Here is a 24,208-nt window from a genome sequence, read left to right as displayed (position 1 = left end):
GTTCACTGTGAGATTCGTACAGTTAAAACTCATGACACGACCGACAAGCCCACTGCGATTTCCTCCCCAGTCACTACGTTACCTGGCGTCATCTGTCGAGCCTTTCCCTTTGTTGCCCAGTTTGAAGGTCTCTAAGATTTTGTCTTCCGGGAGAGGTGGCAACGGCGTAGGCATCAACTGCAATAAAAAACAAAGATGCTTCAACTCCAGTCGCTACTCTCTTCCTGCTGAACTCTTGCCAAGGGACCGGCCACAAATGAGAGTCAGCAAAGCCTGCCGCCCCCCACCCCAACACCCACTCACCTTTCCAGGGAGACCATTTGCCTTAGAAAAGGGGTTTTCTGAGTGTAGAGCAGGCTGGACTGGGCAACTGGCACCATCAAACGACAGACCATTTTCCTTCGGGTCGCTGTCTGTACTATTAGCACCATTTAGAGTCACGGGCTCTCCAAGCTCATGCTGAGAGGCCTCGTCATCGTCGGCCTCCAGAGCAGAGGAATTCGCGCTCTCGGGCGCGCCCAGGCCGTTCTCCCTGCCCAGGCCCTTTGCCTCCTCATCTGACTCCTCCGAGGACTCAGCGCCGTAGGGGACCAGGACGCTTGAACTCAGCTTGGACTTGCCGTTCATCACGGGTTTGGAGCAGGACTCGCTGGGGGCCGTCTGCTTTGTGACTTTACTGGAAACTGATGTGGGAGGGGCACTCGAGGTAGACTGTGTTGCAGAAGAACTGGTAACGGTAGAAGAGGGAACAGGCTTGGTGGGATTCTCCAAAGAACTGCTGTGAAGGCTAGGCTGAGACTGACCTTGGCGAACAGGTAACTTGTTGTGAATACTGATCGTGATTTTCTGTTTCTTGGGATGTTCCGATACAACTGAGGACCTGTTAACTGACCAGTTTTGAACAGAAGTCGAAGCATTAACAGGACCAGCCCTGTTGACATTGGAATTTCCATTAGGACTAGACATGGAACTGCTCGGCGTTTCTTTCAACAGTCCGGTCCCATTCAAGTGAGGTGGGTTCTGGAAGCAAGAAGGCCACAGCCACCAGTGAGAGCTCCAGAAAGTCACAGAGAATCCACTCTGGCTACAGACCCTTCCCATTTGGTCTTTTTCTTTTTATAAACAAGCTTCAAACACCTAGAAATACCCCCTCGCCTCACCCTCTCCTGCCTGCCTTAAACTTCATAGGTCATCATTTTCTGGTAATTAAGCAACAGAGACAACTCTTTTTGCGAGAACAACGCCCAGACCAGATTCCTCCGGCTCCAACCTGGCAGAAGTGAGCAGGCCCCTTGGGCATGGAGTCACATGTTCTCCTTGGTTGGGTTTCTTGGGAGCCCGGTGCTATACAGGCAGAAGGAAGTGCCGGCCAGCAGGGAACTGCCGCTGGACTTGGTAGCCAGGGAGCCGGTCACATGGGCAGACACAGAGCAGTAGCTTCAGGCACCACTGGCTAGGCTGTCCCCTCCCCCACCAAGCCTTTGAATCCCAGGTTCCAACTGCTGCTGCTACACCCTAGAGGCTGTACACTGGAAGTCATGGGTGAAATCAGATTCAAGGATGAGTTTCTGTTTGGCGTTCACAATGTTTTCTTAAATATCTGAATTAGTTCCTTTAACATTGAAAGGTTTCATGGCGGGTAGGGGGAGGGGGTGACTTGAAAAATCGATAGCAGCCACCTCTCAACCCTGGGCATGTGCTCTCCAGTTGGCCAGTGTCCTGATGTCACTCTTACGAAGAGCCCAAATCAGGAGCCCACTGCCCGCCCAGCTCCCAGAGGCCTTGGATTTGTGACTCCTCCTATAATCCAAACACTGCCCACGTCCCTAAGAAACAGGTTGCACACAACCAGGCAATCTGCTGACTCAAAACCAATCAAACTCGAACTGAAAAGCTGCTAAACACTACAGCACAGATGACAGGGATTATTCCAGCACGTGGACAGGCCGTCGACGACCTCGACACTAAAGTCCACCAAAAGGCGGGCCTCTGCTCCACGATGCCTTGGAGTGTCACCAGACTCAGGCATGTCATTAGGTCTCCCAAGACACCACCTGGGAGTGAGGTCAAACCCAGCATGAGAGCAGCCAGAAAGGGCCACACCCGTGAAAGGGCTACGCAGACGTAGTGAAAGTGTTCTGCCTGTAACAGGGCCCTTTCCTGGAGTCCAGCATTAATGAAGGATCCTGGATATTTCACACAGTAAGTGAATGGAGGTCCAGCGCAGAGCTAAACTCTGGCATTTAAACACATTCACACCCAGATCTCCTTCTTGACAATTATATCCATACGCTGGGCTGGGCTTTGAAATATTTTATAATAAATGGCTTAAACATACTCTTTTGACAAGAAATTCATTACAGTGCTAGCCTGAGGATTTAAATGACACATTTTAAAAAATTAACATAAAGGTTACATTCTACCTGTGGGAAGTTACCTTTATCATGTGAGCAGGAAGCTGAGGTCCAATGAACCCTGACGTGGCCTGTTTGCTGACAACACGCTGACTGATGACGGGCCGGGGAGAGGACTGGCCGGGGCTGTGGGCGGAATGAGTAACTTCACCTCCGTTTTTCACATCGTGGGACCTGGGGACAGAGAGTGACAGTGCTTAGGGTTACACAGGACATCTAAGAGGAGATTCATTTGTAAGCCTCAGGTAACAGACCGACCTGCTGCAGGGACAGAGCTGCACACGGCTCTCCTTTAGGTTGAGGACAATGTCAGGTGCTCAGATGAGGAGACCACCAGGGTAACTGGGCAAATGGTACTTTTTAACTATATTCTGAGGATGCCACTATTTGAAGGCTATTTTGCTTTTCAGTTTAATTATATTTTTCTAATTATAAATACACACATACCATTATAGAAAATCTATAATAAACAGAAAAGTTACAAAGAAACAAAACCGCTGTGCCACATCTCGCCCTCACAGGCATCTGTTCTTCGGATTTAGCGAGTACCCTTCATACTCCAGCCTATCCTTGTTTTTTAATAAGTGTAAAATTTCAAACTGCTCTTTCCTCCACATATATTGAGCACTTTGTCATGTCTTTCAGCTGCATAATATTTCTACATACAGACTGGCTACAATTTATCTGATCATTCTGCAACTGTTGGACATTTTAGAATGTTCTTGCTTTTCAGCTATTGCAAATGAATACCTCGAAGCACACATGAGTTTCTCCAAGGCCACGAGCTTCCAGAAATGCACTGAGCGAGTCTGCAGCAGCAGCAGGAGAGACATGAGCAGTGGTGCTGGTGCTGGTGCTGGTGCTGCCCAGGCTGATCCAGGAAGGTGACTGGCTGCTGTACTGAGTGGCTGAGAGGGGACCACACCCATTGCTCTGAGGCCCCTTCCCAGGCCTCCACGGCCCCCAGGCCCACCCAGTTTGTGGCTGGCAGCAGAAGCCTACCCTCCTCAGCCTTTCCCTTCCTCTGAATGTGTTTGTGGTTAACCTGCCCGAGAGCTGGAAGCTAAAGCACACTCAGGACCCATCCTCAAAAGCTACATTCCTTACTCTCCCAAGCATCAAGCTCCTGCTTTAAAAATAACCCAATAATGCATTTAAATATGTTGATGAGATGAACAGAAATGACATAATGGAAAACTTGAAAATCTGTTTTCCTGACAATACCTGATATAAAAGAGAACATACGCTTGCTGACTGAGTACCGATCTGATATCACTGGTAGATACGATGGAGTCATTCATCTGATACCAGAGGCCATTGCTAGCCTGCAAGAGAGCCAAAAAAAGAGACAGTCAATACAATTAATTAGGGAAACAGGGAACACCAATCTAGAGAAATGTAAGGAAAATGGAATTGCACATTTTAACTGTCAAAGTCCCACCGTCCCCCCAAGAACGCCAGTGCTTGCTCCCTTACGTGTACTGTAAAAAGAGACATTAGCAAACGCACACAGCTCACCTTTATGTAGCAGAAGTAATGGCCAGCATGGCAATTAAAACCAGTGTGCACCAGTACTGCATACAAAACATAAATAATCGGTTCTCCATTTGGCTGAGACATGTATGGTCGAATATCAAGATACTCAGGATACTTCACATCCTACACAGAAACGGCAGGAGGAAAAGGAACATCGTCTCTGAAGCACAGATCATTCCGTGTGTTCGGGTGCAGGGGAACTAGGGGGGGTGTCGGGCAGGATACTGTAGAGAAACCTAACTTGCTGAACCTATGATACTGTAGAGAAACCTAACTTGCTGAACCCCATTTCAAAAGACATGATTAAGCTGGGACGTATCTGGATCTAAGTGTGTTAATGCAGTCCCACTGTACTCTTTATTTTCTTTGAACAAATAAGAACCCACATTAAGTGAATTCTTCAAATCCATCCAAGGAGATGGTAACAGTGACAACTCTGGACTTTGGTCATCACTCATTTTTTTTTTAATAATTCAGGAATGGATTGTTTATTTCTCTTGCATGTTACTTTCCGACCACTTCCAATCTTCAGAAAGTGGAAAGGAAATGGAGAAATTCAGTGTATTACTGATCAGAAAAGAAACCACCAAGAAAACCAACTTGGATGAACGAGCCGCCAGACGCAGCCAGGAATCCTCCCTGGATTTCAAATCACACCCCCCCTCTGTATCTACTCACCACCTCACTGACTATGGAGTCCAGATTCGAATAAGTTACCAATTTTTCCATCAGAAAATGTAACCAGCTAAAGGCTATAGAACACACACTCATAAACACAGTGACATACTACTAGCTCAATGCTTGGACGTATTTTCTGACTGCCAAGTGCTGGAAGAAGTTAGAAAATCAGGTAACAACACTGTTCAATTAGGTTGTTTATAACCCTTAATAGCTACTGACACTGAGCCGCGAAAGACTCAACGTAAAAGGTTATTGATGTCTACGTACCTTAGCAATTTTTCCACCAGTAAAATTTGCAAAGCGTTTCAGAGAAAGTGTAAGAACATTGGAGGATCTGTGTATGGTGAACCTCTTTGAAGCTGGAACCATCTTTTTACACCTTGAAATAAACAGAAACAATGAATTAAAAAGATTACGTTTATTTTGGGGGGGGGAGGGTATTATTTTAGTCTTTTGCCTATTATTTCTCTGAAACATTCTAAATTAAGTTTCCAAAAGGATACTAGATCAGAAATACAACCCATTTCAACCAACAGTGAAAATATCACATTTTGAAATGCAGGGAAACTGCTTAATTAGCATGACAGGGAGAAGGCAGCTCCGGTGATTTTAAAAAGCACAGATTTCCAGGCTGGTGTGATTCTATGAAAACAAAGCCCTATCTAGATACAAAAGGAAGAGCAGTTAGAAATGCCCACGCGTTAACACAGAGAATCCCCACGGCTTGGCCAGGGGAGCCCTCTTCCCACCTGCTGCGCCAGACTATACACACAAAGCAGGGCTTCCTCAGAACATCTCTCGATTTCAGGGGGAAATGTATTAAGGAGTAATCACAATCAGGTTTCTGGCAGATCTACCCCAATCCTGGGTAAGAACCATAGAGATGAAGATCCTTAACCACTCAGAGCAAGCGGCCGCCCTCTAGCCCACCCTATACAACGGCGTGGATGAAAACGCTGCTGCTGGGCACAGGCATGGCACCCGGGCGGCACCTCCCTGAACAGCAGCACTGCAGGCAGCAGGTGGGCTTACCTCTGCCCTCCCTGCCCCCCAGCAGTGGTGAGGCCCACATCCCCCTATCTCTACAGAGGACACCTGCAGACACTGTGCCCTGGGCCTGGGGAACAGACATGCAGTGTCTCCCGGGTGGCACTGGTAAGGGACCTTTCCCAGCCAGCAGCCCGTCGTACTTGCTGCACTTGTACGAGTTCTCGCCGTCCAGCTGCTCAGGCTTCACAAACTGCTCCAGCGCCTTGTTCACACTCTGGGCAGCCTGGGGAGAGGGAGCCATGTCACCGCTCACTGCGGCTGCTGTGAGGGGCTCGGCGCGGGGGTTTACGCGCACAGAAAATGTTTCTGTTATGACGTTCATTTTTATGCGTGGACACACCAAGTTAATTCCCCTCCCGTCAAAAAAGGAGCAGCTTCAAGTGAACAAAATACGTAAGCGGCTGCTCACTGAAGCACTGTTTACGATAGTATAAAAATGGAAACGAGCCAGCCTAGCGGGCGGTTAGAGCACGGCCCTCGGGCCAAAGGGTCCCGGCTTCAACTCTGGCCCGGGGCACTGCCTCAGTTGCAGGCTCAATCCTCGGCCCTGGCCAGGCCCATGTGGGAGGTAACCAATCGATATGTGTCTCTCACATCAATGTCTCCCCCCCCCCCCCCCCCCCCCCCCGGAAAAGCAATGAAAAAACATCCTCCGCTGAGGATAAGAAAAATGGAGCCCAGCCAGGCGTGGCTCATTAGTTGAGCGTCGACCTAGGATCCAGGCGATCGGGGTTCGATTCCCGGTCAGGGCACATGCCCAGTTGCGGGCTTGATCAATGACTCTCTCATCATTGATGTTTCTATCTCTGTCTCTCTCTTTCCTTTCCTCTCTCTGAAATCAATAAAGACATTGGAAAAAAAAAAAAAAAAGGAAACAAACCAAATTCCTACTGGGAAGGACTGGGCATGCAAACCGTGATCTAGCCACTCACTGGATCACCACGCAAACACCAAGGCGCACACAGAGGTCTCCAGAATGAAATGAAAACAGCAAGTGGCCAAACAGACTTCAGGCAAAACCTCATTTGTATAAACGGTAAAGACCACACTCTGAAGCAGCTTATATCAAAGTGATGGGGGAGCTCGTTCTGCGGGCAGGATCACGTATGTGTGTGTATTTATACATACACCCTCCCCCCAGATGTTTCTCATTTTATCATAAACATTACATTTGAAATCAGAAAAACAAAGATCAGGAACAATAAAAATTACAGTTTAGAACATGCAAAACAATTTCTAAATAAAAAACACTGTCTACTTTGGCTAATACAAGTATCAGAATCTGGTTTTATTAAGATTTATTAAGTGAAATGTCAAAGGGTAATAAGATTAGGTGTTCTAAGGTTTTTATGATGCCTAGTACAAAGCTCAAATAATCATCTGTAAATAAGGTCTTGGCATATTAAAAGTTTAAATTCATATTCTCTAATGAGTTAGTCTTAGTAAGCGAACTACAGCCACATAACGTTATGTAAGTCTAACTGGTTTTTAAACTTTGCTGTCACAACAAGGATCCCGCTTACCTTGATCTCCAGTGTTATATCAAGATACGGGTCAAAGGTATCTGAAACGCCTTTGCAATTTAAACATTTGACTGAAATAAAAACAAAATGCAAAGATAAGCAAAGTGCAATCGTTATGGCAATGCCAACTATTAAGATGACAGAACACAAAAATGAAAAATTAAAATAAGGTACAGTTTTCTCCTATCAGATTGGGCAAGAGGTTTTACTACTGCACAGTGCGAATGAGTGTCATGGATTTGGCGCACGTGCAGGCTGGAATGTAAACTGGTGTAACCTCCTGGAAGGCCCATAGGGCAGTGTCAGGTTACACACACAGCCTTTAATGCAGAAATGCTGAGAATCTACCCTCACACACACTTTACATGGACATTAATCATGTGCACAAGGATATTCATGAAGCATTGATGATAATTTTAAAAATAAGAAATGACCTAATTACCCCTTGTCAAGTGCCTAAAACAAATGAAATGCTACGCAATTGTGAAGACTCAGACATGTGTGTGCTGAAATGCAGACTTCTAATGTTAGGAGAAAACTGAAAGGGACATTTCTAACATGTGCCCAGTCTGTTCATGCACAGGAAGCTACTGGAAGGGTAACAGAAACTGTGGAAGGGTTGTCTTTGAGAAGGGGGTGGAAGTCTGGGCTGGACAGAGGACACACTTTCCATTCTTAACCCTTCCTGCAGTTTGCATGTTTTTTAACCATATGCATGTATCACTTTATCAATGTTTTATTATTTTTTAAGATTTTTAAATTGCTTTTTAGAGAGGAAGGGAGAGGGGGATAGAGAGAGAGAAACATTGATGTGAGAGCAGACATCAATCGGCTGCCTGCTGCACACCCCATTCCGGGGACTGAGCCAGCAACCCGGGTATGTGCCCTGACCAGGAATCAAACTCAAGACTGAGCCACACCAGCCAGGTCCACTTTATCAACTTTTAAATAAAAGTTTACCTCTAGATCTTAGGTATCCTCCAAATATCTGACAAACGAGCGTGGTAGCCTGGGTGTGTCTGTCTAATCTGAAAAACAGTCAAACAGTGATGTGAGAAGAGTCCCACAGAAATCCCAGACATTACGGCCAGATCACAAAACCACGTACATCTACAGAGGAACAAGAATTCAGGCAGGTCAGCCACAAAACAGGACATCAGTGCACGTGGCAGCCAGAGGACAGTCAGGCCTAACCGGGGAGCAGTGACAGTGGGGAGGCAGGGAAAGCAGCAGGGCGGGATGGAGGGGCTTTAAACCAAGGCAGGCATTTGGCCCTGAAACAAGAGGAGGACACCTCCAAGCATGACTGCGACAGCGAGGGGGAGGCCTGGCGGTGAGGGCAGGACACAGCACGCTTTCCTGTTCCGTGCCCATCCTCGCCCAGGCTCTAGAAGCCTGGCTGAAGCAGCGCAGGCGGCACAGCAATGGAGAGGAGATTTGCCAGGTGCTGCATTAGCAAGTGGGCAAGACTTGTCTCATTGTTTCTCCAAACTTCCTCCTGAGTCTGCATTTAGACTTTAAGGAAGAAACTGCAGGAACTGGTAACTGAGCAGAGTGAGAAAGACATGGGAAACAAATACAGGCTTCGGAGGCTGGGGCCAACAGAGAACACGGGGGCACAACAGGGAGGAGAAGTGGGTAGTTGGCTCTGCAGGCGGATGCTGACAGTGAGAAGTTAAAAAGTGGCAAGACCAACATTCACTTCCTGACATCTACAATTGAACAAATCCAAATTGCATAGAAAGCTCACCCTTTACGTTTTATTCACTTTAAGACAGTGCATGTTACTTGAGGACAAGGCAATGCAGGGTCAAAGGGTGAAGCCCACACCGCTCTGCACCCTTGTAAAGGGCAAAACTGAATCCAGCAAGCTGGCAACACACAGGAGAAACGAATGCAGTGCTGCTGTACTTACTTATTGCTGCCATTCAAGCACGCTTTTTGCATAGCATCAACAGTGTACTGAAGGAATTCATGGGCATCTTCTTGGTTTCCAAAACGAAAGTGCCTAGCTATACCTATAAAGTTTAAGACAAAGCTTTATCATCACCTAACAGGCCCAAGCTGTAATCCCCAGAAATTATATCTCATACATTATGTTAGTTAGAAAACACCTAACACATTGTTTGCGGGTAGTTTTTATCGCGCGCTCTACCACCAGTCAACGTAAAACATATAAATACGTTTCCCGCATACAATGTGCTAAAAACCACTGTACAAGGAAATAGCACTACCACAAGCTGCCCCAAGAAGAGCTTACACCTTGCCCTTTAGACCATTAAAAGCCCACAGGGACCAGAGTTTCCAAGAGCCCAAAGAGTAGCCACAGAGATGCCATCTATGGCTTTAGCAAGTTAATAAAACTGTACTTGAATAAATTCAACTCTACTGTCTCAAACATTTGTCCACAATGTTATGTTAGTGCACACATCTTAACTTTGGTGCTAAACTCCCTAAGAAAACCCATGCAGAACATCAGTGTCCAAACTTATCCAAATTCTATCCTGATTACCTACATACTATATCCTCAATAACATTTCAGTCCTATTTCTAATTGAACAAACAGTTGCAAGCTGTAAGTGCATAATAAAAAACATTAAGCAAAAGTATAATATAATAAAACATTATGTAGAATTTTATGTGTAAATATATCTATAAATTGTATTAGCTTAAATCATGACTTGCCAATATTCTAGCAGTTCTAACCTACAAAAATGGCAATTTCATAATTAATATTAATCATGCCTGATATATGTTTAAGTATATGTAATTAAACCAAAAAAAATCAACTCCAGCTAAAATTTTGCCGGGATCCAAAAATGTTTAAAAATGTTTACGTTGTCTGCTCTGGCCTGTTAATAATGCCAAGGGCCAATAGAGCATCTCTTTAATCTTTAGCAGCATTTTAGGCAAAAGGATTTTAGTTTGTAAATGTATAATTATCCACCCCTGTAATTACCTAGCTAGATATCAGATTAACAGTTAGGTTTTTCTTTTTAATTTGCATGCACTTTTTATTCCAACCCAGTTAATTAAGATGATGTAAAAGTTTACTGCAAAAACACAAAGTGCATTAAGAAAATTTCAAGCAACCTGTCAGTATCATAATGCAAAAGAAAAATTTTAAAGCCATTTAAAAATTAAATAGAAAAAGTGAAATTTATCCACAGATTTGCTAAGCTACAAGTACAAATTTTTCTTTAAAAGTATAATTAACTTTATTTTGACAATTACTGTCACTGTGTATAGTATAATATTCACAAACTGAATTAAAACTAACTCAAAACAATTTAAAGAAACCTGTAGGACAGTATTAGAGTTAGTATCACTCAGCATAAAAATCCAAATATCTGGGCTGGGGAGGAAATCACTATAAAATTATCAATGATTTTATTAACAAAATGAGTTTTTTAAAAAATTTTAATTTGCTTAAAGTGAATACTGTCTTTTTATATTGTCATCTTTTGCTTTAAAGTTTCAAAATCTGTTTATGTAGTAAACATTTTACTAAAAATCCTGTTACTAATTAAAGGCATATCTGTGTGTATGATAAAATGTTTGTTTCTGTGATACACAAGGGGCTCATCCTCTACCAGATAGGCCATTAAGGCCAATTAGCTAATAAATACTAATATCAGCAACTGCAGGTGACACTTACGCCGCATCTCGTTAATGACGAACATGGGCTTAATGACGTCCCCAGGATTGCCGAGCGCCTGCGTGATGTGCGCCTGCATCGTGCACATCATACAGAACCCCTCCGCGTGGCCTGGAGACGACAAATCACCCCCCAGTTAGTAAACATGACTCTACACACAGGAAGGCACGCCAGAAGGGCACGCTCTTGCAGTAACAATAACAGCTACCATGTGTCAGGTACTGAACCATGTACTTCTGTTCATTCGCATTTAATTCTCCCGAAACCTGACCGACAAGCGTATACCGGCTGCTTCACAAGAGAGGAAGCTGAAGCTCAGTTACAAATCTGCCCAATGTCGTGCCCTGGCTGGGTGGCTCGGCTGCAGTGTCATCACGCACACCAAGAGGGCGTGGGTTCGAGTCCTGACCAGGGCACACACCGAGGTTGCGGGTTCAATCCCCAGTCAGGGCACACACAGGAGGTGACCGATCAATGTTTCTCTCTCACACTGCTGTTCCTTTCTCTCCCCCTTCCTCTCTAAAAATGAATAAAAACATATCCTCAGGGGAGGATTAGAAAAAATTTGCCCAACGTCAAACAGTTATTAAGTGGCAGACACGTAACAATCAGATCACATCTGAATTGTAAGGCCTATGTTCTTAACTACTCTCTATACTGAAAAAATAAGGATATTTTTCTGACACTACCATTTGCCTCAAACAGTAAAAGAATGTCTCTCATACTGGGGATTGGAAATCTCTCTGCAAATATTTGACTTTGCTGGTGACATACAGTGGTCTCTGTTGTTTTTTAAAAAAAAACACAACTTTTTAAGCATGAAAACCATTCTTAGCTCATGACTATGTGGCACTACTGGCATCTAGTGGGTAAAGGCCACAAATGCTGCTAAACATCAGCAAAGCACAGGACAGCCCCACAACAAAGAATGACTGCTCCCAAATGCCAAGCGTTGAGGCTGAGAAACACTCTTAAACTAAAGGCTTCTCAGAACCTGGCTAACAAAGCTTTAAAAGTCTCAAAAGGAGCCCTGGCTGGTGTTGCTCAGTGGTTAGAGCATCGACCCAAGAACTGAAGGGTCTCAGGTCTGATTCTCGGTCAAGGGCACCTACCTGGGTTGTGGGCTCACTCTGTCCCCAGTCTGGGCACATGTGGGAGGCAACCAGTGATGCATCTCTCTCACATCATTGTTTTTCTCTCTCCCCCCTTTCCACTCTCTTTTTTTATTGTTTTTAAATATGTCTTTATTGATTTTAGAGAGAGGGAGAGGGAAAGAGAGATAAACATCAATGATAAGAGAGGGTCACTGACTGGCTGCCTCCTGCACATCCCTTGCTGGGGATCAAGCCCGCAACCCGGGCACATGCCCTGACCGGGAACTGAATCACAATCTCCTGGATCGTACGTCAATGTTTAACCACTGAGCTACGACGGTTGGGCTTATTGAATGATTTGAGAGTGAAAAGGGGGGGGAGACACACACAAATTTGTTGTTCCACATATTTATGCTTTCATTGGTTGATTCTTGTATGTGCCCTAACCAGGGATCAAACTTGCCAACCTTGGGGTATGGGGATGTCACTCCAACTGAGATACCCAACCAGGGCCAAAAATTATTTTAAATAAGTTAGAAATAAAAACATTTTATAGGGAGAAAAAACAAAGTAGTAATAAAATATAAGCAAATACAATAGCCTTTTCTCTATTAGCATTTATTTTATGCTGAATTTACACCCAAGCTGTAAGTTTTTGTTTCTTCTGGGACAGCTTTTCCTTCTGTGCAACCTTCTCTTCTGCTCCTTTTCAGTAGGGCTCGTCTCAATGTGGCAGGGAGAGATCACATACAGGTTAAATTAGCCCATAAGCTCTATAAGTTCTGTGCCGCATCTTGGGAGCTTTGTTCACCTGGATGTGCTCAATGACCAAGGAAACCCTCAAGTTCAGTGCTACTCTCTGCATTTTTAAGTGCAGCAAAAATTCAGCACTTTTTTGGGGCCAAAAACCCTGCTTTCATCCCCACTTTTTGCCCTGGGCACCACTGTAATGACGGAATGGAACACACTGCTTCTATAAAGTGCCATCCTTTAGATACTCGGTGAGTTTTCCAATATGCATCCCTTGATGACCTGGGCAGTTTCATGAGTGTTCTCAAAGTGAACACAAGATTTGACCCTATTGGTCTGCATGATTTTGTGAAGTTTCTGGGTCAAGCAAATAGTGAACCACTTTCAGAGGTCACTCCAGGCCACTTACAGGAAGAGGAAGCAGGCTTTCTTTCTCTTGACTTTTCTAAATTCTGTGACAGGTGAAACAAATTACAACATTGCTTGGTTTGGCTCTAAATGTATGTAGAAAAGTTATTTAATTACATGAAACTAAGGATACTTCCCTTTAACTGGTAAAATTACACCACCAATAGACTGTGGTAAGTTATATATATATATAATACAAACCTAGAGAACCACTAAAAAGATAACATAAAGAGATGCACTCAAGAACATTATTAACAAATCAAATTAGAATTCTTAAAACATTCAGTAACCCACAGGAAGGCAGGGGTAAGAAAACAAATGGAAAACAGAAAGACCGAAAATGGCAGACTTCAGTTCTAATATATCAATAGTCATCTTAAATGTAAATGTTCTAAATATGCCAAAAAGACCCAGATTAAGAAAGCAGATTTAAAAACATGACTCAACTGCCTTCAAGGAACTCACTTCAAGTGTAATGATACAGGCAGGCTGAAAGAAAAGGAATGAAGACAAGTCATGAAAACATTAATCCAAAGAACGTAAGGATGGCTATATTGAAACAGATGGAGATTTCAGAGCAAAGAAAGCTACCCAAGAAAGGGACATTGATATAAAGGATCAATCCATCAACAAGACACAGCAATCCTAAATGTGTGCATACCCCACTACAAAGCTGCGAGATACACGAATCAAACTCACAACTGAAAAGACACAGAGAAATCCACAAATGGAGCCGGAAGCCTGAGCATCTTTTCTTTCCACAACTGACTGAACAAGGAGAAATCAGCTGCCCACAGAAGAGCTCACCACAGCATCGCCAACGGGATCTGATCGCATCTGTGGGCACAACACACATGATTTCAAGTGCTCACGGAATAAATACCAAGGCAGACCGTCTCCTGCGCCATAAAACCTCAAAAATTTTAAGAGAATCGAAATAATAAAAAGCATGTCTCACACAATGGAATCATGCTAGAAATCAGTGAGAGAGAGAACAGGAATATCTATAAACACTTGGAATAAGTAACACATTTCTAAATAATCCAAGGATCAAAAGAGTAAGTTTCAAGGAAAATTTAAAAATACATTGAACTGAATGAAAATGAAAAGACAACATAAAAGTCTGGAGACACAGCTACAGCAGTGTTGAAAAGGGAAATTTATAGCAATTACCAATATCAGAAACAAGGCCAAGGGTAACAGTGCAGACCTGCAGACAGCTAAAGGACATAATAGGGGATCCTCTGAGTAACTTTACACACATACATTTGGCAACTTAGAAAAAATGGACCAATTCCTCAAAAAAGTAAACTACCACAGTTCACCCAATATAAAATATATAACTTGAATAGTCCTATACCTATTAAGGAAACTGAATTTATAATTTAAAAACTCCCAAAGAGGAAACCTTCAGGCTAAGACGGTTTCATTGATGAATTCTACTAAATGTTTAAATAAGAATTTACATCAATTCTATACAATGTCTTCCAAAAAATAGAAAAGGTGTTAACAGGCCCCAAATTCATTTTGTAAGGCTGGTTTACCTTGATACCTAAGGATGGTACAAAAACAGAAAATTACAGACCAATCTCTCCCCATGAATACAGATGTAAAAATCCTTAAACAAGATATAAGCCAAAAAACTCAGCAAAATATTTTAAAAATTAAACACCGTGACCAAATGGAGTTTATTCCAGGGACGCAAAGATGACATAATACTGGAAAATTTCTCAGTATAATCCACCGTATTTACGCAACAGGCTAAATAAGAAATAGCACATGATCATATCAATTTGATACAGAAAAAACATTTGATGAAAGCCAACATTCATTCTCGATAAAAAGGAATCAGAAAAACAGAAAAGGGGAACTTCCTTGACCTAATAAAGGGCATATACCAAAAAAACCTTCAGCTAGTATCAAACTGGAAGCTTTCCCCTAAGATCAAAAACAATGCAAGGGATGTTCACTCTCTTATTTGACTTAGTGACAGTAGTTCCAGTCATTGAAATAGGCATGAAAAGGAAAAAGGCAAGCAGATCAGTAAGGAATAAGAGAAAATGTCCCTATTTGCATATGACATGACTATGCAAAAAAATCCAAGGACTCTACAAAAAAAGGTCGAGAACTAGTGAGTGAGTCCAGTAAGGTCACAGGATTTAAGATCAACAGAGAAAATCAAACATACCTTTATATACCATTAACAAACATAGACACCAAAATTAAAAATACAATGCTATTTACAATCCTTCAAAACATAAAAGAATAAAGTATAAGTCTAACAAAACAAGACAAAACATGCTGAAAGCTATACAATGCTGATAAAAGAAAGTAAAGATCTAAATAACTGGAGAGACATACTATGTGCACAGATTGGAAATGTGAACATAGCAGAGATGCCAATTATCCCCAAATTGAGGTACAGATTTAATGTAATTCCTATCAAAATCCCAACAAGATTATTTGTAAATATACACAAGATTATTATATAGTTTATATGGAAAGATGAACTACAATAGCTAAAACAATTCTGAAAAAATTAAGTGGGTGGAATCCCTTATCCAATATCAAGACTTATTACCTAGTTACAGTAATAAAGACTGTGTGGAGGGACGGCACACACTTCAATAGAGCAGAACAGGGAATCCAGAAATAGACCCACATGAATATGCCCAGTGGTTTTTTTACAAAGGTGCAAAAGCAAGTCAATGGAAGAAAGAAAGCCTTTTCAACAAATGGACAGCCACAGACAAAAAAAACTAACCTCAACCTAAACCTCATACTATACAAAAATTAATTTAAAATGGATCACAGACTAAATGCAAAATGTAAAACTATAAAGAAAAAAAATAGGGGAAAATCTTCAGGGCTAGACAAAGAGATCTTCAACTTGACACCAAAAACACAATCCATTAAAGAAGGAACTGGACTTGACTAAAATGAAGAACTTTCGTTATGCGGAGGACCCTGTCAAGGGATGAAGGGACAAGTCCCAGGTGGGGAGAATGTATTTGGAAACCTTATGAAAAGGGAACAAAGAATAAATGGGACAGGTAGAAAATAAATTGCAAGATGGTAAATTGAAACCCAATCATGTCAATAATCTCATTAAATAAAAATGACTTACAGCCCAAAATAAAAGGCAGAAACTCTGAAACTGGGTTAAAAAACAAGACCAATCTATACACTATTTACAAGAAATCCACTTTAAATATAGACACAAATAGGTTAAAACTAAAAAGAAAAAGATATACCATGCTAACATTAATCATAAGCTCTATCTCAGACAAAGTAGATTTCAGAGCAAAGCACATTATTTGGGATAAACAGGGTCATTTCATAAATTACAACAGGTCAGTTCATCAAGAGGTCATAATCATCTTAAATGGCAGAGCTTCAAAACAAATGACGCAAAACGTACAGAACAGAAAGGAGAAACAGATTCACAAATATATTTTATTTCAACCTCCCTCTTTCGAAACTTAATAGGACAGGTAGACAGAAAAGCACTAAGGACACAGAAAACCACCTCAACATTAACAACTGCAGAAACATAATCAGCATTTATAGAAACTCCAACGACCGTAACAGAATGTACATCGTCCCGATGCACCAAGGTTGCAGGTCCGATTTCCACTTAGGGCACATCTAAGAAGCCGCCAATGAATGCATAAATAAGTGGAACAACAAATTGATGTTTCACTCTCTCTTGCCCTCCCTTCTGCTCTCTCTCTAAAATCAATATATTCTCTGACCACAATGGAATTAAACTGGAAATAACAGGACAATTTCTGGAAAATCTACAAACATTTGGGAACCACACCACACCTCTAAATAATCACAAGGGCAATTAGAAAGTATCTGAATTGAATAAAAATAAATTCATGAAATATCAAAATGTTTGGAATGCAACTAAAGCAGCACTTAAAGGGAAATTTATAGCATTAAACATGTATATTGGAAAGCTGAAAAATCTCAAGTCAAGTGACCTAAGCTTCTACTTTAAGAAACTAGAACAGAACACACTGAATCCAAAGCAAGCAGGAGGGAAGGAACAAAAACAGTAACAAACATCGAGGGAACAGAGAACGAAACAACAGTGAAGCCAAGAGCTAGTTCTTCGAGAAGATCGATTAAGATGATTGGGCCTCCAGTCAGGTGAGAAAAAAAGAGAGAAGACACAAATTAACATCAGGAAAGAAAGAAAATCACTACAAATCCTAAAGAAATTAAAAGGATAAAAGAAAACATTATAAACAATTTTATGCCAATACCTTCAACAACTAAGATAAATTCCTTTAAAGACAAACTACCAAAGGTCCCTGATGAAAAAATGGATAACCTGAAAAAGCCTATATCTATTAAAGAAATTAAGTATGTAGTTAAAAACCTGCCCAAGAGAAAACACCAAGGCCCAGGTGGCTTCACTGATGAAATTTACCAAACATTTAAGGAAGAAATAATACCAATTCTACAGGAGACCAAAGACAATAAAATGCGTCCATGATGCCACCACTACCCTGCTGCCAAAATCAGACAAAGGCACTACAGGTAAAGAAACTACAGACTATATCCCTTTGTTAATATAAAATTTTAAACTTTTTAGCAAACCCAATGATATGTGGAAAAGATAAGGCATCATGACCAAGTGGAGCTCATCTTGGAACACAAGTTTGGTTTAACATTCACACACACACTGAATGAGGTAAAGGGCTTCTATAAAAAACCCACAGCCCTGCCAGTGTGGCTCAGTGGACCGAAGGATCTCGGGTTCGATTCCAGTCAAGGGCACATACCTGGGTTGCGGGTTCATCCCCTGGCCTGGTCCGGGCTGTGTGTGGGAGGCAACCAATCTCTCTCTCCCTCCCCCTCTCCCTCCCGCTCTCTCTAAAAGTCAACAGAAAAAATGTCCTCCAGTGAGGATTAGCAAAAACAAACAAAAAAGAATGGCCACAACAACTCTGAAAAAGAACAATTTCAGCCCCAGCAGGTCTGGCTCAGTGGTTGGAGCATCGGCCCGTGGACTAAAGCGTCCAGGTTCGATTCTGGCCAAGGGCACGTACCTCAGCTGCAGGCTGGGGCACACGCAGGAGGCAACCAACAGAAGTCTCTCTCTCACATCGACGTTTCTCCCTCTCTCCCCCCTCCACTCTCTCTAAAAAGCAATGGAAAAAATATCCTCAGGGGGGGATAAAAATTAGATAAATATTTTTAAAAAAGAACAATTTCAAAACTTAATTATACAGTAACCGAGACACTGTTACAGTGTCGAGATAAACAGTGAATCAATGTAACAAAACAGGGAGTCCAAAAATAGAGCCATGTGCATAGGGTCAAGCCATTACCAAGGTGAAAAGACACTCGGGAGAGGGCTATCTTTTGAATGAACAGTGATGGGGCAACTGGGCATCCACACAGGAAAGTATCAACTTCAATCCATTCTTCACACCAGACAAAAAGTAACTCAAAATAGGTAACTGACGTAAATATAAAAGCTAAAACTACAAAATCTGTAGAAGAAAATACAGAGAAAACCTCTGTGACCTCTGGTTAGGCAGATTTCTTAATACAACATCTAAAGCACAATTGATAAAGAAAACAACGAAGTGGAATTCTTCAAAACTAAAAAGTGCTTTTCGAAAGGCAGTGCAAAGAGAATACTTTCTCCAGACTGGGAGGTCATATTTGCAAATTACATATCTGATAATGGACTTCTACCCAGATAATATGAAGAACTCTCAAAACTCAACAATTAGAAAACGGCCCAATTTTAAAATGGGCAAAAGGGAGGAAAAACAAGATGGCGGGTAGGTAGCAGCCGCTCCCGCCGCCTCCCGCCACCACATCAAGATCACAACTAAAGCAGAGAACCACCCTCCTCGAGCCTCCTGAGCCCCGGCTGCCCGGAAGCCCCACGCCCGGGAGCGGAGGCAGCACCGAGCGGGGGAGGGGGAGACGCGGGTCGGGCTGGATCGGAGACGCGGCCGCGGGCCACACCTGGTGCGCAGGGTGAACCCGGGAGGGAGTCTCGGGGCGGAGTTCTCCCGGAGGAGGGAGGGGTCCCAGCCCACAGAGGCCCCCAGCCCAGGGCTCCAGGCCGGGAAGAGACGTCCCCACAGCTCCGGGCTGTGAACCCAGCGGGGACTGTGGCTGAGGGTCGCGGAGGCCGCGGGAGCCCCAGCAGCTCCTCTAAAGGGCCCGGCAGGACTCACTCGGACGCTCCCTCTGAGCCCAGCGCCGGGCAGCAGCCGGAAAGGACCCGGGACACTCGGGGAGGAACTGACCTGCCTGAGATCCCGGCGAGAGCTGGAGGGCGGCTTCCTCCCGGGCAGAAGGGCTGGCGGAGGCCATGGCTCCTTGGCGAGTCCTCCCCGCACAGCCGGCAGGCAGGCGCCATGTTTGAGCCGCCAGCACCTGACTCCCACCTTTGGCCCCGCCCCGTGATTCCCGGAGGCCCCGCCCTCCCCACCTGCAGCTCATCCAGGCCCTTTCCAGGGGCTTTTCTGTGCAAGTGGCCTCTCGAGCCTCATGCTTAGGACTTTCCTAAAATCTCTCAAACAAGCAGCAGCGGGCCCCATACAGCTTGATAAGCGGCCCCAGGCCTGGCACTAGCGGCAGCTGCACTGGCTCATAGCTTGGCCTCTCCTGGGCACCTCCAAGCCCAGCACAAGGAGCAGCCAACTACGGTTTGCTGAGTAGCTCATGCTGGGGGGCCCTGGGCAAGGCACTGGCACAGGCTGACTGTGCACATCCCAGGACGCCCCAGAGACAGTGCACCTGGTGGTCAGACTCGACCATGCTGGATGACAACCCTACCACATCCACGAGTGACACACTCAAGGGGTGCACTTGGTGAACACCAAGGCCCCACTGAAGTAAATCCTGCTCCATAGGGGTGTCTCCAGCACAGCAGCTCTCTGGCTGTAGTTGCAGCTGGTCCTCACAGCTGATTGGCCTGGGGGTCAGTTCCTCCCAAGGACACCAACAGCAACCAGGGCTCAACTACAACAGGACAGTGCACACAGCCCACACAGGGGAGCACCTAGAAGGCCCAGCTCAGGTGACTGGGGAGGCTGAGCCACTGGACCCTACAGGACACCTACTACACAAAGCCACTCTACAAATTCCAGGAGACATAGCAGCTTTCCTAATACATAGAAACAAACACCTGGAAGCAGCCAAAATGCTGAGGCAAAGAAACATGTCACAAAGGAAAGAACAGAAGAAATCTCTAGAAGAGGAACTAAATGAAATAGATCCAAGCAAGCTAACAGATAGAGAGTTCAGAATTTTGGTTATAAGGATGTTTAAGCAGATGGTTAGGGAAATAACTGAGAAAATCGATAACATAATAAAGTACCAATTTGAAATGAAGGCTACAGGAACTGAAATGAAGAATAATTTGCAGGGAATCAACAGTAGAGCAGAGGACGCTGAGCAATTTGGAACATGAAGAAACAAACAACACCCAACCAGAAGAGCAAAAAGAAAAAAGAATCCAGAAATATGAAAATAGTATAAGGAGCCTCGGGGAAAACTTCAAGAGGCCCAACATTCATATTATTGGGGTGCCAGAAGAGGTAGAAAGAGACCAAGGAATTGAAAAAATAATTACAGAAAACTTCCCCTACCTGGGGAAAGAAATCGACTTTCAGGTCCAGGAAGCACAGAGGGTCCCAAACAAGAGGAACCCAAAGAGACCCACTGCAAGACACATCATAATTAAAATGCCAAAGGTTAAAGACAAAGAGAGAATCTTAAAAGCAGCAAGAGAAAAGCAATTAGTTACCTACAAGGGAGCACCCATACGACTGTCAGCTGATTTCTCAACAGAAACCTTGCAGGCCAGAAGGGAGTGGCAAGAAATATTCAAAGTGATGAAAAACACGGAACTACAACCAAGACTGCTCTACCCAGCACAGCTGTCATTTAGAATTGAAGGTCAAATAAAGAGCTTCACAGATAAGAAAAAGCTAAAGGAGTTCATCACCACCAGACCAGCACTACAGGAAATGTTGAAGGGTCTTCTTTAAGAAGAAGCTAATGAACAAAAGAATCTGACGAACTAAATAGATCCAGAGACATTGACACATGCAACAGACGATCATATTTCAGAGGAAAGAAGGAAGGGGGGTGGAGGGTGGGAAGAGATTAACCAAAGAAGTTATATGCATATATGCATAACCCATGGACACAGTCAATAATGGGGTGAAGGCCTGGGGAGGAGGTTGGAGCAAAGTGGAGGGGGTCAGTTGTGGGGGAAAATGGTATACCTGTAATACTCTCAACAATAAAGATAAATTTAAAAAGTAAAAAAATAAAATAAAATAAAATGGGCAAAAGATGTGAGCAGGTGCTTCCACAAAGCAAATATGCCGATGGCTAACAACCACATGGGAAGATGTTCAGCAGCATTTATGAGGAAACGCAAATTAAAGCCACCAGAGGTACTGCTTTACAACATACCTACTAGAATGACAAAAACTGGAACAACTGATCACACCAAGTATCAGGCGAGATGCAGAGCAAATAAAATTTTCATTCACAGCTGGTGGGAATGTAAAATGCCACAATCCCTTTGGGAAACAGTTTGAAAGTATCTTTAAGTTAAGCACAGACGTACCACAGGACCAAGACATTCCAAACTCCTGGATATTTACCCAAGAGAAATAAAAAACAGGTCCTTATAAAGACTTGTTTACAGATGTTCAAAGCAGCTTAATTTGTGATGGCCCAAAATGGGAAATCACCAGAACGTCCACGAACAGGTGAATGGAGAAACAAATTGTGGTACATCCATACAATGGAATACTATTCAGCAATAAAAATTAACTACTGATAAATGCAACAACATGATATAATATAGAAATAATCGTGCCAACAGCAGCCAGGCAAAATAGGTATACTGTATATAATTCCACTTATATGACATTCTAAAAAGCACACCCTAATCTCTAGTAGACAGAGGACATACTGGTGGTTGCCTGGGGTGGGGGTTGAAGGGTAGAGAGGGCAGCGGGAGTAACTTCCAAGGAGCACCAGGACACTTTAGGGGCAATGAAAAGGGGCAGCAAGTTAACTGTGGTGCCAGTTTCATGGGCGAATACAAATGCAAAACACACCAAATTGTTTACTTTAATACATGCATGTCATTGTACATCAATTACACCTCAGTGAAGCTGGGAAAACAGAGAGGACAGAAAACTGCCAATAGCATAAAGACAGGCACCTAATTCTGGACACCAGGAGCTTCTGAATTTTTGTCCTGGTCCTTTCTCTTGCCGTTCAGGCACCAGGGCTGGGTTTTCATCCACATCCTACTTTCATTTAGCACAAAACTGATGGGAAAACTGTCTGTAGGGAGTGAATTATGGACTTAGAAAGGGAGAGAATGTTCATTCTGTAATTTAAAACCCTTTGGCACAGCAAACACCTCTAGGCAGTGAGACTCTAGGTGATTTTCCTCTGGTTTCTTTAAATTTTCTGTACTTTCCAAATTCTTTACAAGCATTATTTTGCTCTTTGGGGGGAAAAAAAATGGTTTTAAAAGAACCAGTTTAAATTCTCCATTAAGAACTATTCAAAAAGAAACCAAGGGGCTTTTTTTCCACCCTGATAATTAATGAAGAGCCATCTGAACATACACAAGCAAATCTGAGGCTTAATGTAGATCAAAGAACAGGGAGATTTCATTTGCAAAGGTTGAAGGATATTTACAATATGTGTAGAAGGTCAAAACCTCAAAAAACAGATACGTTCTAAATTCTGAATTTCACTAGTTACACACTGAGTTGGCTTTCACCTAATTAAGGACCGTAATATGTTTTGACTGATTTCCTGCCCTTTAGGTTGAAAACTGAGCTCTCACACGTGGAAGGGAAAGTCCTGTATGAATTTCCAGGAGGCTGGGCAATAATGAGAGTTCCTCTCCACTAGGGCTCATAAGCCTGTAAATGAATCAAGCACAGGATGGTCTCCAGAAGAGGCAGGATTTGTAATCCTGCTTGTCCCCAGCTGTTGGTGACAGACAGTTGTGTCATATTTTTTAGCAAGTACAGAAAGCCAGCAGAGGGTTCAGAAATGCCAAAAGCTGATAAAATATGTCTCTTTTTAAATAAATTCACAGGTTGAATTAGGTGCAAAATGCTTCTTTCACAACCTGAATACAAATATTCCTGCACAGTTTCTAAAAGAATAAACCAACTGCTCAGTGAACACAGAATTCTTGCCTCAATTCCTCCCCTTCACTCACAGAAAATATGAAAGTAGGTTAGTATACCACAACGCGACACACGTAACCTAACATAGGACACTTACACGTCTTGGAGTGTTCGTGCGATAGCATGTAATTGGCGAGAGGTGGTGTGTACGTTAAGCACTGCAGTGCTGCATTGGCGAAACAGGTATTGCCCAAATTCTGGAGCCCAGCTCCAACTCTATGAGTTTGTTGCCACTTAAGACAAATCTTCTCAGATGGGAAAAGAACTTTTTGTGGAGGAGCAATGCCATCACCTAGGGCTAGAAAAATAAAGAACAAATATTTAAAAATAAAGCTTTGCACACTTCTGCAGCTAAATACACAGCAACACATCACACTTGAATCTGATCATGATTCTAAATCTTATTACCAGCTAACCAGAAATACAGGGGAGAAAGGCAGAGCTCAGAATGTAGGAAACTCTATATGACTTGGTTTCTTCAAATTGCAAGGACAATGGGGGATAGGAGTTACAAAATAAAAGAAACTTAAAAGACATACACCAAATGCAAAGTGCAGACCTTGTCTGGGTGTTGCTCCCAACAGTCAACTTTTTAAAAAAATTGTATGACAATGGGAAATTTTTAACATTGACTGGATTAAAATAAAATTGTTTTAATTTTTAGAAAGAATTTAGATCTGCACACTAAAATATTTATAGGTGAAATATGAAGTCTTGGATTTGCTTTAAAATGACGGGTAGTGGGGAGAGGAGTAAGTGGGTGAAGGTATAATTGGCCATGAGTTAATAAATGTCAAAGTTGACTGATGGGTTCATGAGAGTTTATTATAATTACTCTCCCTTTTACATCTATTTAAAAATTTTTACAATAAAA

At 43.0% G+C, this 24,208-nt stretch overlaps 1 protein-coding gene across 1 annotated transcript in view; it reads right to left on the bottom strand.

Annotated features, from left to right (window-relative positions):
* Nucleotides 1–24,208, bottom strand: part of USP42 (ubiquitin specific peptidase 42) — a 38,099-nt gene that overhangs the window by 7,623 nt on the left and 6,268 nt on the right. Inside the window, exons 3-14 of the mRNA XM_081136162.1 lie at nt 23,432–23,632; nt 10,863–10,973; nt 9,120–9,222; nt 8,165–8,232; nt 7,205–7,275; nt 5,822–5,904; nt 4,899–5,010; nt 3,933–4,073; nt 3,639–3,739; nt 2,438–2,588; nt 304–1,020; nt 83–177 (exon numbers count right to left, since the gene is read on the bottom strand). Of these exons, the coding sequence (XP_080992288.1) occupies nt 83–177; nt 304–1,020; nt 2,438–2,588; nt 3,639–3,739; nt 3,933–4,073; nt 4,899–5,010; nt 5,822–5,904; nt 7,205–7,275; nt 8,165–8,232; nt 9,120–9,222; nt 10,863–10,973; nt 23,432–23,632 (1,954 nt within the window). The remainder of the gene's footprint in view (nt 1–82; nt 178–303; nt 1,021–2,437; nt 2,589–3,638; nt 3,740–3,932; nt 4,074–4,898; nt 5,011–5,821; nt 5,905–7,204; nt 7,276–8,164; nt 8,233–9,119; nt 9,223–10,862; nt 10,974–23,431; nt 23,633–24,208) is intronic.

This window comes from Miniopterus schreibersii, assembly GCF_964146895.1.
Source record: "Miniopterus schreibersii genome assembly, chromosome: 4".
NCBI lineage: Eukaryota > Metazoa > Chordata > Mammalia > Chiroptera > Miniopteridae > Miniopterus > Miniopterus schreibersii.
This window is presented reverse-complemented; position numbering and strand designations above follow the sequence as displayed.